The 17,208-nt window shown below is 34.3% G+C and overlaps 1 protein-coding gene across 2 annotated transcripts in view; it reads left to right on the forward strand.

Annotated features, from left to right (window-relative positions):
* The window catches only part of LOC136040572 (bestrophin-4-like), a 96,694-nt gene extending 81,366 nt beyond the window's left edge, over positions 1-15,328 (forward strand). Inside the window, exons 13-16 of one of the 2 annotated variants that reach the window (XM_065724806.1) lie at positions 1,077-1,170; positions 4,696-4,762; positions 7,807-7,845; positions 11,375-15,328. In XM_065724806.1, the coding sequence (XP_065580878.1) occupies positions 1,077-1,170; positions 4,696-4,762; positions 7,807-7,845; positions 11,375-11,846 (672 nt within the window). In that variant the 3' untranslated portion in view covers positions 11,847-15,328. The remainder of the gene's footprint in view (positions 1-1,076; positions 1,171-4,695; positions 4,763-7,806; positions 7,846-11,374) is intronic. The other variant, XM_065724807.1, reaches the window with a different exon arrangement.
* The last annotated feature ends 1,880 nt before the right edge of the window (positions 15,329-17,208 follow it).

Consider the following 17,208-nt stretch of genomic DNA (forward strand, 5'->3'; position numbering starts at 1 on the left):
CAAGATTAGTGTTGCCAATTCCCAGAAACTAGGGGGGAGGACAAAAGATATTTTTCAAAATCTAAGGGAGGAGGAGCTGTGTTGTATTTTTTCAACTTTTTTCATTTAAATTAAGAACAAAAATCAATGAAAAAACTGAAAAAAGGTATTTTTCAAGATATAAGGGGGGAGGGAATTCTAGGTACCAAAGCCTCCCCCTTCAATTTACGCCACTGTCACAAGATTATGTAGAATACACTAGAATGGTTTTGAACTGAGCTTAATGTAGTTGATACTTTATTTCTTATTTTTAACCAAACGGAGTAAAATATGTATTACCCACTTCTTTCGTCTCACCATTACGACCTCATAATGATACGGAATTATATCCTATAGTATACGGGAAACAATATCGTTTTGAGGATATACATTGGTGAGCATTACAGGTAACTATTCTGTAATTACAATCAAACGTAAAAGTCTAGCCAAATTCACAGCCAAATATAGTTTTAGAATATTTATTAAAAAAACAAAACAAGTTTTTTTTAAAATGGAATTAAGGAGCAAAATTAAAACTTAAAACGAACAGAATTTGTTCCGCATATAAAGGGCACTGTCTCCTCCTCAACTCCCCGCTCTTTACGCTAAAGTTTTTTATTACTTTAAAAAGTTGAGTTGTGAGAAAAAGTCAAACCTTAGCGTAAAGAGCGGGCGTTCAGGAGGAGACAGGCTCTTTCATATACGGAATAATTTCCGTTCGTTTTAAGTTTTAATGTCGTCCCTTACTTTGAGTTAAAAAAAAACTTTAATTTTATTCGTTCGAATTTAGCTCATCATACATGAATAATTGAAACGAAATTCGCATATTAATTTTGGCAAAGTTCACCCCCTGTAAAAAACACAAAAAAGCTAGGACAACACAAGAAAAAGTCGTTCATGACGTGACAGCATAAATAAAGATAATTTTCAGCCAGTTACCACCAAGTGTTTGAAAACAATTATATTGTATCAATAAATCTTAAATTGCTTGTACCACGGTGGCTTTTTTTTGTCTGATCATTTGTGGCACGTCTTTGTAAAGTTTGGTTTCATTTTAGACCTCAGATAATACAGCAAGTTTTCATATTGGGTCTGATACATCTGCAAAGAAGATGATTTACTCAGGAGAAGATTTGGATATTGTTGATGCTGGTAAGTATAAATCTAGTTGACTTGGACTTTTCCCCACTTTTTGCTTTATAAGTAATACAATGTTCAACGGACAGTTAAATTAGTTCAACTTCTGTTCATGTGAATTTAATAAAAAAAGTAACATAAAAAAGTAGTACCACCCTACCCTTTCGCCTATGACGTATTGTTATTTGTATAAAAAAAAAGTTATATTCGTATATACGAATCAAAAAAAGAAAATATCAGCTGATCGTGCAATTTTGAATGTCGGAATGGCTCTTTCTAATTCCAACGCCAATTATTTACCTGAAAAAAGTTGATATTAAAATGTTTTTGAAATTTGGTTTCAAAAGATGGTAGTGTAATTAATTAGCAGTGTAAATTTTTTGGGATTTATGTAATTTTTCGTTTGTTATTTTTTGTTGTCATGGGCTCACGCGAGGTAATGTATTGTTTTTGTTTTTTTATGGTTGTTTGGTTTCGGTATACGGTCTCATTCTCCACATTCTTCATTTTCTCTCATTCTCCATATTCTTTTTTTTTCTTGAATTTAGCACAGCCTCGCAAGCTTCGCTTATGTTGTGCTATTGATTAAGAAATGTTTATTTCTAATAATAATAAAATTGTTCTAAAATAATGCAGTACAAACTAATTCTATATACACCTCAGAAAAAAATTTAAATGAAACGGTAAATAAAGCTAAATAGTGGTAACAACGATAAGGTAGAACATTGTTCTCGTTCACCTTAGTATTGAATTAATTCCTGGTCAAAGATTTGGAATGGCCTTTGGTTTGAAAGTAAAGGAAGGCATGGTCCCTCCTCATTGTCATATCGGCTGATGAGAAGCTAATGAGAAGAGGGAAGTGCGTTCTCTCTTTTAATGTCTTATATCAGCTTTTATATTTATATATATATATATATATATATATATATATATATATACTAGCTGTTGGGGTGGCGCTTCGCGCCACCCCAACACCTAGTTGGTGGGGGCGCTTCGCGCCCCCCCCCAAGCCCCCCCCGCGCGCGTAAGTCGTTACGCGCCATAATAGTTACGCGCCATTGTAGTTGTGTCCCTATGTCCCACCTGTGAATATAGATATATATATATATATATGGTTTTAACTACGTAAAACTTGCGAATATACAACATTCTTTGCTGTCCCATTGTCTTTGCATATAAATAGATTGTCAGGTTATCCCCCTGTTTCCCCCGGTGTCCCCGTTGTAGTTGTGTCCCTGTGTCCCGGTCGTCATTTATATTCCCTGTGTCCCGGGTCCCGGTCATCATTTGTATCCCGGTGTCCCGGTCTGTATATACATTCGTTTTTTAGTTTTGTTTTTCTCCTTTATTTTTTTCCTTTTTTTTCCTTTTTTAGCTTATTTAGATTTTTAGATTTTTTAGTTTTTATTTCTTTTTAGTTTTTTTGTCCCGGTCGTCATTTATATCCCCCTGTTTCCCCCGGTGTCCCCGTTGTAGTTGTGTCCCTGTGTCCCGGTCGTTATTTATATTCCCTGTGTCCCGGTCGTCATTTGTATCCCGGTGTACCGGTCTGTATATACATTCGTTTTTTAGTTTTGTTTTTCTCCTTTATTTTTTTCCTTTTTTTTCTTTTTTAGTTTATTTAGATTTTTAGATTTTTTAGTTTTTTTATTAGTTTTTAGTTTTTTTTTTCTTTTTAGTTTTTTTGTAGTTTTTACCTTCTTTTTAGTTTTGTTAATTTTTTTTTTTACTTGTGTCCTGGTCGTCATTTATACTCCCTGTGTCCCGGTGCTTTGTTGATTGCTAATCGAACATTCCTTTTGTCCTGGTCGCTTTCTCTTTGAGTGTCGTCATTTATTTTTTTCTTTTTTAGTTCTTTTAGTTTTTACCTTTTTTAGTTTTTTTTTAGTTTTTAGTTTTTTTAGTTTTTTACCTTTTTTAGTTTTTTTAGTTTTTTAGCTTTTTTATTTTTTTTATTAGTTTTTAGTTTTTTTTGTAGTTTTTGCCTTTTTTTTTAGTTTTTTGTCCTGGTCGCTTTCTCTTTGAGTGTCGTCATTTATTAGTTTTTTCCTTTTTTTTTTTAGTTTTTTATTGGTTTTTACCTTTATTTTAGCTTATTTTTCAGTTTTTTCCTTTTTTTTTGTTTTTTTTTTTTTTTTATTTTTTTTAGTTTTCTACCTTTTTTTAGTTTTTTTAGTTTTTTTAGTTTTTTAGCTTTTTTACTTTTTTATTAGTTTTTAGTTTTTTTTTTGTAGTTTTTGCCTTTTTTTAGTTTTTTTCAGTTTTTTTTTTAGTTTTTTATTGGTTTTTACCTTTATAGTTTTTTTAGTTTTTTAGCTTTTTTATTTTTTTTATTAGTTTTTAGTTTTTTTTTGTAGTTTTTGCCTTTTTTTAGTTTTTTCAGTTTTGACGTCACCTAATCCAGTTTTTTCAGGTGACGTCACCTGACACATCCATCCACACATCCATCCACACATCCACAGACAGACAACTTATTTTTATATATATAGATATATATATATATATATATATATATATATATATATATATATATATATATATATATATATATATATACATATATATACATATATATATATATATATATATATATATATATATATATATATATATATATATATATATATATATATATATATATATATATATATATATATATAAATTGCTAAAAAATTTGATCCTTGACCATTTTTGACCACCTTCCCCTTCGCATCTGACGTATAATTATCTGTATCGAGAAAGAAAAGTTCTATTCGTGTATATGAAACAAAAATGATAATATCGGTTGATCGCGCAATTTTGGAATGCCAGAACGACTTTTTCTAATTTAAATACCGATAAATTACTTGAAGAAAAGAAATTGCTTAAAGGTTTTAATTTGTTCCCAAAAGATAGCGTGTTCTTTACATTCGCAAATTATTCAACTTGCCAAATTTTCTTTCCGTGCACGCTATTCAATGTTGCCAAAAGGAACTCTCAAATAAAATAGGTGCAAGTTCTTGAACCGATGGCAATTTGACAACGGTATGTACCATGTGATAACGCAATGGATGAAGTTCAGATTTTGGCGATTTAAATTATTTGCGTTTTATTTTGCATTTGGGTCGTAGATTGTCAAAATCTGTAGGTTGTGTATTTTTTAAATTCTTTATTATTTAGAAGACAACAAGTCAAACAGAATTTTAATATCTAGACATTTAGGTTTTAGGCTTATGTTTTAGTTTTTTTGGGCTTAAATATTTTAGCAAAAAGTTATAACGATAAGTGACTCGTCAGAAATTATAATAGCTTTTGAAAATTGCATCGTTTCATTCTAGGCTTATTGACTTTATACAAGCATATTTTGCGAAAAATTTACCCTTTTTTGTTCTATTCCTAATTAATCTTAAATAAATATGAAAATCTAGATTAAAAAGCCAAACGCTTGTTTTTGTATTTTTAAGACGTGTCATAATTTAAATAGAAGTAGTTTTCATAATTTCCAGTTATTGTGTTTTTAGGGAGCCTAGTCTTCAACTAAATTTATGTTTTTATTTACAGATGGCTCTCCTAGCAAGCGACGGGAAGGTAGATTAGATTCTCTGCTAGAGGAAGGCTCCAATGAAAGGTACATACTAATAATAGTTTAGTTTCAACCCGCTATGAAAAACGAAAGAAGAGAAACAAGAAAAGCAAATCAAATAATGACATAAATAAAAAGGATAATTGAGAACTAAAACAAACGAGTAAAGTCATCAGGAGGTAGGACCTGGGCAAATTATTGAAAGTGAGCTCTTTTTTTTCGAAAATTCCCCTAAGTTTTTTATCCATATCAGAGACCATAAAAAAAAATATTATTTTCAAATTTCTAAACTATGGAAGCAGTTGTAAGAAAAAAAGGAGATATGGAAATAGCATGATCAGGTTGAATGAACATCTTTGAGTGAAAATCGGTAAAACAGTATGAATCCCCGAATGAAAGATCGTATTGAAAAGCCGGTAAAGGGTGAATGCAATTTAGACAGCAATTTTTATCAGTTCGCTGTAGTTTTGGAATTACTAGACATAATCTCCACTTTGAAGGTAGCAACGGTGAGAGACCAGAAATATTAAAAATATTTACTCATTTATATCCCATACCATCAAAATGAAGAAAGCGGGTTTAGAGAAAGATGCACAGCGCAGAGGGATTAGGAAAAAGGTGCACTATGGGAGGTTGAGAGAGTATCCTCTCGTTCGAAGTTTGAATCATCATTCAAAACAACTGAGAGAATCCTTTATAGTCCTGCTAATCAAAAGTATATCATACGCGTAAGTATGATAAGAAATATTTACTGAATTAAAAATCAAGAAAAGATGAGAAAAAAGCGATGAAGTACAAAGTTTGGAAATATAGCAGGAAAAGACTTCGCCTTGTCGGGCGCCAGTCATAAAATGACAGTGCAATGTTACTCTTTAAGACCTATGTATTTATTCTACCCCCCCCCCCCCCCTACCCCAAAAAAACTAGCTGAATATCAACGTTGTACAAAATTTTCCTTAAATGAAAATCTTTAAGGGAAAAATTTGACCGAGAATATCCAAAGGTTTTGGAAGGGTCCTAGGCACAAAGCGTTGTGCAAATCTTTTCATATTGCTTCAATAAGTATGGATAGTCACCTACCCAACCTGACAGCCTACCAAAATAGAAGGAAAGGTCTTCGAACAAAGGTCATGGAGAGGTTCGAGGTGCAAAGCGTTGGTCAATTTTTTTGTGTTGGCTTCAATAAATAAGGTTAGCCACCCACCCAACCTGACAGCCTACCAAAAAAAGAAGGAGAGGTCTTTGGATAAAGGTCTTGGAGAGGTCCGAGGTGCAAAGCTGTGTTTGTGTTGGCTTCAATAAGTAAGGTTAGCCAACCACCCAACCTGACAGACTACCAAAACAGAAGGAGAAGTCTTTTGAACGAAAGTCTTTGAGAGGTCCGAGGTGCAAAGCACTGGTAAATTTTTTTTTTGTGTCGACTTCAATAAGTCAGGTTAGCCAACCACCCAACCTGACAGCCTACCAAAACAGAAGGAGAAGTCTTTGAACGAAAGTCTTTGAGAGGTCCGAGGTGCAAAGCACTGGTAATTTTTTTTTTGTGTTGACTTCAATAAGTCAGGTTAGCCAACCACCCAACCTGACAGCCTACCAGAACAGAAGGAGAAGTCTTTGAATGAAAGTCTTTGAGAGGTGCGAGGCGCAAAGCGTGGGTCAAATATTTTCCTATTAGCTTCAATAAGTAAACTTAGTCACCCCTCCAACCTAATAGCCTTCCCAAACAGAAGGAGAGGTCTTTGAACAAAAGTCTTGGAGAGGTCCAAGGAGCAAAGCATAGGTCAAATCTTTTTTTTATTGGCTACGATGAGTAAGGCTAGGCACCTAATCAATCTGATAATCTACTCAAGCAGAAAACCTAAGATCAATCATTAGTCAATCATCGATATTGAATACATCGAAACATATTATGTATGATTTATATATATATATATATATATATATATATAGATTTATTTATAAAAATGCATGATGTGCCACACTGGCTGACGTACAGCAGGGCCCAATTTAAATTTAAAACGCCGTCAAAAACGTCTTCGCTAGACTGCAGCTTATTTCACCAATTACGAATCTGCTGACAGGGCTTGTTTCTGATGAAATGATATAAGAATTGTAGAGTAGAGAGTTTTCAGAAGAATAGTATAAATAAAATAGTTTCCTAAGAAAAAATTCCGTCATGATAATTACACCAAACAGAGGGGGTTGTGTTGTTAACTCCAAGAAAGAATAATCTGTCCTGTTTTGCAATTAGTTCCTTTATTTGATTCTAAATCACTTGACGGAAATTTAAGAAGTTTTTATTTTGTACACTGTAGTTACTTTCTGTACTCTGATTTAATCTTTGTTTTAATCGGATACTAACATTCGTAAGTGGCAACCCGAAAGAAACCCATTTTCTGAAAAAAAAAAATTAAACCTTATTTTTCACAGTTTTTGGGTCTCGGTATCGATGCCGTTAATGCATCGATACGAAGATACAGAATTAAAATAATATTTTTATATTACTTGAAATATTTTCTCTCTTTCTTTCGCTTTCTTTCCCCCCTCCCCCTTTCTCTCTCTTTCTTTTAAAAATACTCTTCCTTTTTATATTTATTCTATATATAATTTGAATTTGTTTTGGGTAAATATTTCGACTTTGCGCATCATCAATTTGCTATTTACTCACCTAAGATCCAAAATTCACAAAATGTATACTGAAATAGGAAAGTTTCCCAAAGATGGAGTAACAATTGAGCTTTTTTTTCCAGTTATTCCCCCCCCCCCTTCTCCAGAAAAATACCTGGCTCTCCGCCACTATCAAAGAGGGTGTCTAATGCTAATAATTAATTTTATTATTTACCATGATTTCAATTTTTAATGTAGCTCTTACAAGAATTAAAACTGTTGGTGTCACAAATAATACACTGTTACTTATTTAGGCTAAAAGATGAAAAAGAAATTGATAACATGGGTGCCACAAGTACTAAAATGTAAAGAGCTCATGACTTAGGTTTTTTTTTTCTGAGAAACCCATTTAACTAGCCTGTCTTATGAGTTTTCAAGCTCTGTGATTTCCACTTGTATGATTTTGAATTATTCTAAATTTTTAGCATATCTCAGATATGGTTTGAATACAAGTTAACGCCGACGTAAGTGGAAACAAGTTTTGTACATATATGTATATACATAGTTTTGCCTAACACCTTGTGTTTTACTGATCGACTGATTATCTGTCGGAATGATTCCGGGTAGTCAGTGCTTAGAGCTTTCGTTTTGTTTTGCTTTAAATGTTCTCATAAATTTTTGCCGGAGTCGACACAGTAACTTGACATTCGAAAAATTTCCAGACTTAAAAAAAATGGTTTAACAGACCCCCTTCTACTTCTTTGCTCATATTTCAAAATCAAACTAGCCAACAAAACGTCAGACTAGATGTCAAAAACCATTTTAAGCAATAATAACATAATAATGTATTTGAAAACCCGTCGATTGCAGTAAGTATAGAATGACAGAGTTCAAAAAGAAAACGAAAGGCAAAAAACAAGGAAATTGAATAAAAAAAAGAAAACGAACTTCCTAAACAAAACGGTGGCAATTACATTACAGTAACTTCTAAAAAAAAGGAAACCAACAAAATTAAAAAGAAACAAGCATAATACCGGCTTGTCCATTCGTTTGTTAGAATTACAGGGTTCATTTTTCGCCCGATAAAAAGTTTTTCAGCTATCAAATACGGGTCAGGTAGGCTGTAGTGCCGAATTAGGAATCTATGTCGTAATCATGATGACAATTGTGTTTATGACGGAAAATTATTAGAAATCACTGTAAAAAAATGTCTCTTGGGAGATATGAAAAGCTTCAAATATAGTCAAAAATCAATCGGGTTCGTATTCTCTGCTTGAAATTATAAAAAAGATAAATGAATAGAAGCTTTAAAAAGACAATATATTCTGCAGTGTTGCCGTTAAGAGACAGAATAACATTACTTATGCGTAATATAAAGGATAAGTAGTATCTGTTTTGATGACGAAATGTTGTACTGTCCAAGAAATTTGTTGGCTTTTTTCAAGTTGTTTATTTGTGTTGAGTCATTTTATAATTATGTAATGTGTACCCTAAGTTGTTACTAACTTTAATTTTTGGAAAAAGTAATATTGAAATAATTTTCAATACAAGAGGCTTATTGTCATCAATTTCCAGCTTAATTCGCATTCAGTGTAAAATAGCTTGATTCATTTCTTACCATGAAAAGGCTTGTTATCTGGGGAAAAAAAAATATGATTATCGGCTTTATCAGGTGGTATATGATTTAATAGCCGCCATTCCAACCAAAAGTGGTCAACTTGAATGGGTTTTCATCCCTGATATTAGTGGGGGTGTTTTCTAGAGTTTCCTATGGGCTCTAGCTTTTAGATATATTGTGTTGACTTTTTGTGGTGATGTAATTAAGAAGGGGAAATCAACATGCACTGTTTTTTTTATGAAATTTTCAGTAGTTTAAAACTCAAATCCACCAATATTGGATTGATCATAGGCAGCGCAACAGCACTGCGTAAGTAAAGAGCCAAGTAAACTCTATGTATTATTTATTTTGTTTTTAGTTTTTCCCCAAGCCACTTCATATGGGGTTGTCGTTGAAACTTCGGAGGGGGGCTCATTCGAATGGAAGTTGGAAATTTCTAATGTCCTTTTAAAGAGTCCTAAATAATTGAAGGACAACCAACCCCTTACAGCGCCCTATTTCGCTGCGCTCCTCCAAAAACATCCGATCAAAATTTTGAGATAGCTATTTCGTGCAGCGCAGTTGAAAGGTCGAATAACTATGCCTCTGGGGATGACATGATCTCCCACAGCCCTCGGAACAAGGGCTTTAAGCTATACAATTTGCCCATTGTTTATGTATAGGATTTTTTATAGGGAAGGGCGAGGGCATGTTTAATCTGAGGTTTCCAAAAAGTATAATGGTATTAAGAAGAAACTTCCAACGAATATTGAGCAAGATGTTGAACTAAATTAAACACTATGTGCATTCAGGTTGTCAAAAGGGCATATTTGCATTTTCTCAGGAATGGCTTAGGTATTAAGTTGAATCTTTTAGGGCATGTTGAGGGGGATATTGAACTAACCAAAAGCCACTATATGCATACTACTATTCCTACTACTACTACTGCAGCTAAGACTTAAGGGTATTACGGTGAAACTTTCAGGGAATGCTGAACTGAATCAAAACATGATATGTGCCTGCGTGTTGTCAAAAGGGCGTGCCAGCAATACCTCATAAATGGCTTGGAGTATATTGAGTGGGATTTTGAGCTAACCAAAAGGCACTAAATGCATACTACTATTGCTATTACTATTAACGCTAGTACTACTAATGGTGCTGCTGCTACTATAACTAAGACTAAGGATATTATGGTGAAACTTTCAGGGAATGTTGAACCTAATCAAAACACACTATGTGCATGCAGGATTTCAAAAGGATGTACCAGCAAGATCCCAAGAATGACTCAGACTATTAAGTTTAAACTTTCAGGGTAGTTTGAGGGGGATACTGAACTATCTAAAAGACACTATGTGCTCACTATTACTACTACTAACACCGCCAAGGCTAAGGTTAAAAGAATGGAGCTTCTGGGAAATATTGGGGGTGGGGAAGTTGAACTAAATTAAAACACGCTATGTGCACACAGGTTGTCAAAGGAGCGTATCAGTAATACCTCAGGTACGACTTAGGGTAATAAATTGAAACTTCCAGGTCATGGAGAAGAATGTTGATCTAACGAATGTGCAAACAACTACAACTACTACTATTACTGCTAATACAATTACGACAACTGCTGTGACTATGGCCACGACTCCTTGCGACAGCGACTGCGACTGCCGCTACTTACTACTGCGACTACTTGGAATTACCACTGTGACTATTTGTGCCTCTGGTAGCAATCAATTGCTACTTTGAGCGCGACTGTGACTGCAACTTCGTGTGACTGTGACTACGACTACTTGTAACTATGACTGTGGCTACTCGTGATTGCGGTTGCAACTACTTTTGATTGCGACTACCCGTTACTTTGACTAGCTGCAACTGCAATTACTTCTAACTGCAACTTTGACACTTGCTACTGCGACTGTGACAACTTGTAACTTCGACTGCTTGCAACTACAACTGTAAATGCTTGCGACTGCAACCACTTTCAACGACTTAAAACTGACGGTGACTACTTGTGACCACGACTGTGAATAGTTGTGACTGGAACTATATGTGACTATGACTGCAACTAATTGCAACTGCGGGTGAGGCATTTTCATTTCAAATGTTCTATAGTTACAGTTTCTCCACACTACCGTTTTTACATGAATCGTTTAGAAAGCTGATCAAGAATCTTATATCGCATTATTCTTATAGCTCTAGAACCCAATTTTTTGAGGAGACTTATCGGATGATTGGAAAAATAATTTCCCCTTATGAAATATGTAAATCCAAATTTGTTACTAAAGAAAAATGGATATCTTTACTTTGTCAGCTACCAATGTGTTGCTTTAAACTTTTCTAATTCTGTTTAATTTTCTTTTTCATCTTTCCTTCTTTCATTAATTTTATGTAATATTTAATTCATAATAATTGCCAAGTTTGTTGTCGTTATTGTAAATAGCCTGTATTTTCTCTTTATTTTTCAGGAAAGATACTATTGATGTCCAACCTAATGAAGATACCACGCCTCTCATTGCATTGAACACTCCAACATCAACAGTAACCCCTGCAATGCTTAAGCTGAAAATCGAAAATGAATCAATAAAACCATTGAAAGACACACCATCCCCAACCATTATTGACGCACCCTTAACACCACAGAGTCGGCGTTTAATGTCGCCACTTTCATTGCTAATAGACACTGTCCAGGGTTCACCTTCTACTTCACCGCCAGTGTCACCTCGTCCTTCCAAGTTAGGCATGAAACCCGCTTATAAGCCGACTCGTGATGACGATGATGCTATTAGGGAGGTTGAACTGGAGACAATAGTAGAAGATGAGAGTACAGAAGAATTAGAAGGAAAATCGGTTGCTAATGACTCTGAGTCAAGCACACCCTTTCTGATTACGAAGTCTGAAAGCATCAAGTCATTCCATAGTAAAGACGAACCCGTCTAACCTCTTCTACAGCTAAGAGCTGACTCTTCATACCTATCTTTGATCATTCATCCACAATAAAGTAAACAAACTAGAAAATTAAAAATCATACCTGAAACTCAGATGATTGTTTCTCCGTTATTAATATCTTTGTATTTATGCACAAGCGAGTTGGTGTATTTCTTTTACTTTCTGTATTTGAAGTTTTGTATTTGAAGTTTTAGTCACTGCAGATCTGCGGTGTGCAAGTTTAGCGTTGTGTTGATCCACACGAGATTCTTGGTGAATAATCCTGCAGCGAGCCTCTTTGTCTTCAGAATAACAAACATGGTGCAAGATTAAAAACTTGAAATAAAAAGAAAAATTCCAATTGGTAGAATTAATTTTATTACATCTCAATTAACTCATTTTCATTTCAATCTCATTACCAACCTTGGGGTGAATAGCATTATTGCAGGCAAGTGTGTATCCAGTATTTTCGTTCGGTGGTGGGGGGTTACAAACTTGAAAAACGAATCAAGAATTTGTTTATATGTATATTGTTACGTTGACGAAATTACGTTGACGTCACCTGAATATGTATATTCAGATGACGAAATTGGAGTGGGATGCCGTTACTTAAGTGTAGAAGTTCCTTGAGAGGTCTGGTCATTTTTGTAGGGGTCATTCTCTCTTATAAAGAGGAAACTATCCGTCATTGTTACATAATTCATAGAACTTGTTTAGCCTCCACACAGGTTTGAGCCTCTTATCCTTTGGCTGGCTCATCCTTCTAGGAAACTAGTGCTGCGATTTATTTGTAGCCTCATAGCAAGCATTGGCTAAATTCTGCCCTAATTGTAGAGTCGTGCAATCGTAAAGACTTATCTGAAAGCCAGTCTTGAAGCCCTCTCTAACGTATCGGAGCCTTGTTTTTATATTTTGACAACAGTTATTCTTGATGAAAGACTTTTTAATTGCTGTCTTGTGGCAGAGAAGCTCACTTTTATATTTCTGATTCAGTTTGAATTCTCTTGAAATTACTTTTACAAATTCGTACCTGTCCTGTAGTGGGGCAGTGGCTTTGACCTTAGCTTGGTAATACGGGACCCAGAGATCGAATCACGCTGCAGGACTGGACTGCAGGGCCGACGCAGGGACCTTAGTAGTCAAGAAGCGTCGTTAATTCTTAAATAATAATAAATAACAAATTCGTACCTATTCTTTATTTAGTTTTTCAAGTGGATTGTATTAATACAGGGTTGTCATTTGTGCAGCCGCAGAAATTAATCCGAAACTATTCTTGTATACCCGAACCATCTTGGGCTTCTCAAAGTCCAAAAAGTTGATAAAGGTACTAAAGGTGTCTACTTGACAAAGCTGATCATTATTTTTTTTTTTTTTTTGGGGGGGGGGGGGGCTTCGAACCATAAGATACGGTGCCGCTTATATAATGAACACGTAAAAAAACACCGTATCTAGGTTAAAATGTCCGCATGCTCAAATACCCTACGTAATACCGTATTTGAAAAAAAGTGTTTATATTAACGCATGTAATGTAATATTGCAACCAAGAAAGAATGTGAACATAATACTGTATAATAGTGAAAACAGGAGTAAATGGTGAGAGTGATGAAAATCAACCTTTAACACTTTTTCCTTCTGAAACAGACACTGCCAATTATATAGTTGAAACCAAGGAAAATAGTATTTTTTACCTGAATATAACAGGGAATATCAAGGGTGTCTACAACGGGACGTAGTAATGCTTATGTAATATGTAATAGTATATGTCACATCTTATTTTAAAAATTGGGTATCTTAAGTTACAGCGATGTATATGCTAGCTAGTTGAATATATCTCAACTATAAGTAAAAGTTTTATTTTTATTCTGTTTTTACAATGTCACTGCCCTCACTAGAGAAATATAAGGGTATTAGTCGCAAGATGGCTATTGAAGCTGACAAAACTGTTATTTGCAAAAAAAGACAAGAATGGGCTAGACTTGGAAAGCAACTCATGGCCACTTGAGTAAACTGTTTCTGAGTAGCAGTTTTTTTGCACTAAATTCAAATTATTTTGCTCATGTTTTCTTTGTTTTGACTGTTTTCTTTGTTTTGTTAATAATCTTTTTCACTAGCTAGGAAATTCAAGAAGCACACACTTCAACAATACACTGTTATGTATCACTCACTTTTGGAATCATCTTAAACATTAACTAGTAAATTTATTTAATTTCTTTGGAATTTATTTGATAAGGAAGTTGTTTCATATTGCGCATATTTGCTACTAAAAAAAAAAAAAATTCCAACTTTGCTTTCCATTGGGTATTCGTGAGTGATAATTTTTGCTGTTAAAACACTGCTTGTAATCTCCTATATTTACACCAGAGCTTGCAATTTTTTTTAAGTTTTTTTTTTTATTTCTAATGTCAACTATATGTAATTTGGCTGTTAACGATGTGATAATGGTTGCTATTTTGCACATATTTTTGTTCTTCTTTTTTCTATGTTTTTAGTGTCGCAGCCCTAATTATGACAGTAAAAAGCCACGTCGTTCGACCCAGGGGTAAAAACTTTCAGAACTAGAACGCCTTAACTATGAACATTCATAAAGAAAATCTTTGAAAATAAGGTTTTATGTTCCAAAAACATAATCCAAATTTGATGATATGTACATTATAAAACAGAAAAAGAAATACATCTTTCTTCTTCGTCATCTATTGAGCATAAGCACATCGTTATAGCGGCAACACTCAAGAATTACGCTGTGTAAAACTCGAGGACAAACCGGCTTCATCTGTCTGTGTTAAGCACTACTGAGAGATGTAAATTCCTATACCGTGGTTTTAAGAGACAATTAGCTTACGCTCTGTGTAAAATAAGTGGCGGGCGACAGAATATATTGGATTTATATAATTTGGGCTATGTATTTGCACATTTGGTGGGTTGGGTGAAGTATTTGGACAGTGTGAAGCTAGAAACTAATTCTTACTTCATAATCTGCAGAATAATGGTAACTAACACATTTTGCATGCAGTCCCGCTGTGCTCCCCCCCCCCTAATGTGCAAATATATAGCACATTTGTCTTCAAAGTATTATATTTTCGTCATGTTTTGGAATTTTCATTCGGATTAACCTAACTTTACTTCTTGAGTGTTGCTGATATAACAGATAAGTACCGTTAGAATTTTCAGCTATATAATTTACTTAAGCTGCCAAAATTATCATATTTCATGTATATCAGTAACTCCCGGTGAAAGTTACGATAGCTTTAATTTCAAGTGAAAGTGCCTATTTTTCCATTCCTTATCATTCCATCATAGTGTTTTCTTCTTCTTTTATAATTGCTAATTAAGGGTGTTTCTAATAATTATATTATAAGCATAGGATGAATGTGATCTTTTAACTATTTTGTATTTTTTATATAGCTTTATAAAGTGTTTTTTAAAAGCTGCTTACATTTTTGTAATCATTTTATGTGGTAAATTTTTAGCAATAAAAGGTGCCTTTGTAAAATCAATTTTTAGATTTAGCTTTTCTTACAATGTATACGCGAAATTTTGAAGTTTTTTTTTAAGACTAGTGTACATTCACACTGAAATTACCTATAAGGGTAAAATTCTTTTAATGATTTCAATACAACAACAACACAATGACACAATTCAGTTTTAACTTAATTTTATCCTATTTTTAAAATATCCTCTTTATGAACACCGAAAACAAGAAGCACAAAAGGGAATTTCTCAAGACAGTGAGAAACAAATTAGAATGACTATGTCCAAGGGCCGTCCTCAGCAATACAAACATATATAAGAAGTAAAAACTTACAACAGGATAAAATCAATAAAACTAAAATGAAAAATTTTTCAAAACAGTCCCAGCATCCTTACCTCAGCGAAGTTCAACCAGGACTAATAAATAAAATGTGATGAAACGAGGCAATTCAAGAATGATTTAAAAACACGTTTTTAATGCCAGCCTTGCTTTTTAGGCTGCTGATCTCATAGGTCTTTTTGTGACAGGTTCCGTGTTAATATCTATTGTTTTTTTTTTTCTATATTATTTCGTAAGGCCATTTTTAAGTAAATATATGTATAGAGCAGTTAGTGAATATTCTCCCAACTCCCTATTTAAGGAAATATTGTTATTAATCTTAAATCTGATTTCAATTGCTTCTCGAACTACTTACTTTATGCCTAGGCCATTGCTAATAATGGCGGATTGTTCAAAAAGTATTTTGTAGCTAGGATTTTCAAAAACATGGCTGCTTAAAGCAAAATCAAAAGAAACAGAAGTAATATTAGAATTCAGAGCTTCGGTGATGTCATCCTTATGCTGTTGTAGGCGTTTCTCCAAATTCTGGTGAGTCCTTCCTACATAGAATTTGCCACAGTCGCATGGTATTTGAATTTGCCTTCGTCGCTATTTATATCCTCTTTATGCCTACGGATTATTTTGGTTACCTGACTGACTGACTGTATCTCAATCAGTAAGCTACAATTCCTAGTCGGCCAACCGTATAGGGTCGAATGAAAAACAAATCATCCCTGAATTAGGTGGGGGGGGCGTCTTAAAGAAAGATTCTAGGGAGATCGGAACTTCTTGGGAGGGTGTAACTTGTAGGCATGAATATATAATTAGTCGTAGGTAATAGGCTTGAGACTGTCTGTGCAGGATTTCGACTCTTGTTGATAGAAGAGCATCGCCAAGTGCTGAAAACCATGTTGTAACCAAGATGGGTCCAGTATTGCACAAAGCCTCGGGACTTCTCGCTCTCCGGTTCTAAGCCGGTTTAAGTGCTTCGGTGCAGACTTGAGAAGATATGTTGATCCCCGCCCCGCCCTGCACTGGTATCCAGAATCATTCCTTTTCCTGAGGCCAAAATAATTTCAATGATTTAAAGAACATGAAAATTGGAAATTGGAATGTTACGACGTTAAAAAATGACTTTCGAACCGACATTTTGCCTGACGAATTCAAACGATTCGAACTAGACTTGTTAAGTGTTTCAGAAACTCCTATCCCAGGGATAGGAAGCATGAAATTAGGTGATACAAAATTTGTTTGCTAGGACAGGAAGGGTGGGGTACATAGACTGGGAGTAGGGCTCATGATGAATAAGGAAGCTGCTAAGTCTTGTTTATGCTGGGAAGGTATTAATAATAAAATACTAATTGCTCATTTTATGACTAAAGAGTTCTAGGTATCAGTTATAGCAGTATATGCCCCTGTAGAACCGACTGACGGAGATACTCGTGACTCAGATGAATTTTACTTACAGTTACAGGAGTAAATAGACAGGGTCCCAGGTAGAAATGGGGTGTTTTACATGGAGATTTTAACGCCCAGGTCGGTAGAAACAGGAGTAGATCGTATCTTAGCCTTGGTAAATTTGGTGCA

The sequence above is a fragment of the Artemia franciscana genome, chromosome 21, assembly GCF_032884065.1.
Source record: "Artemia franciscana chromosome 21, ASM3288406v1, whole genome shotgun sequence".
Taxonomy (NCBI): Eukaryota; Metazoa; Arthropoda; class Branchiopoda; order Anostraca; family Artemiidae; genus Artemia; species Artemia franciscana.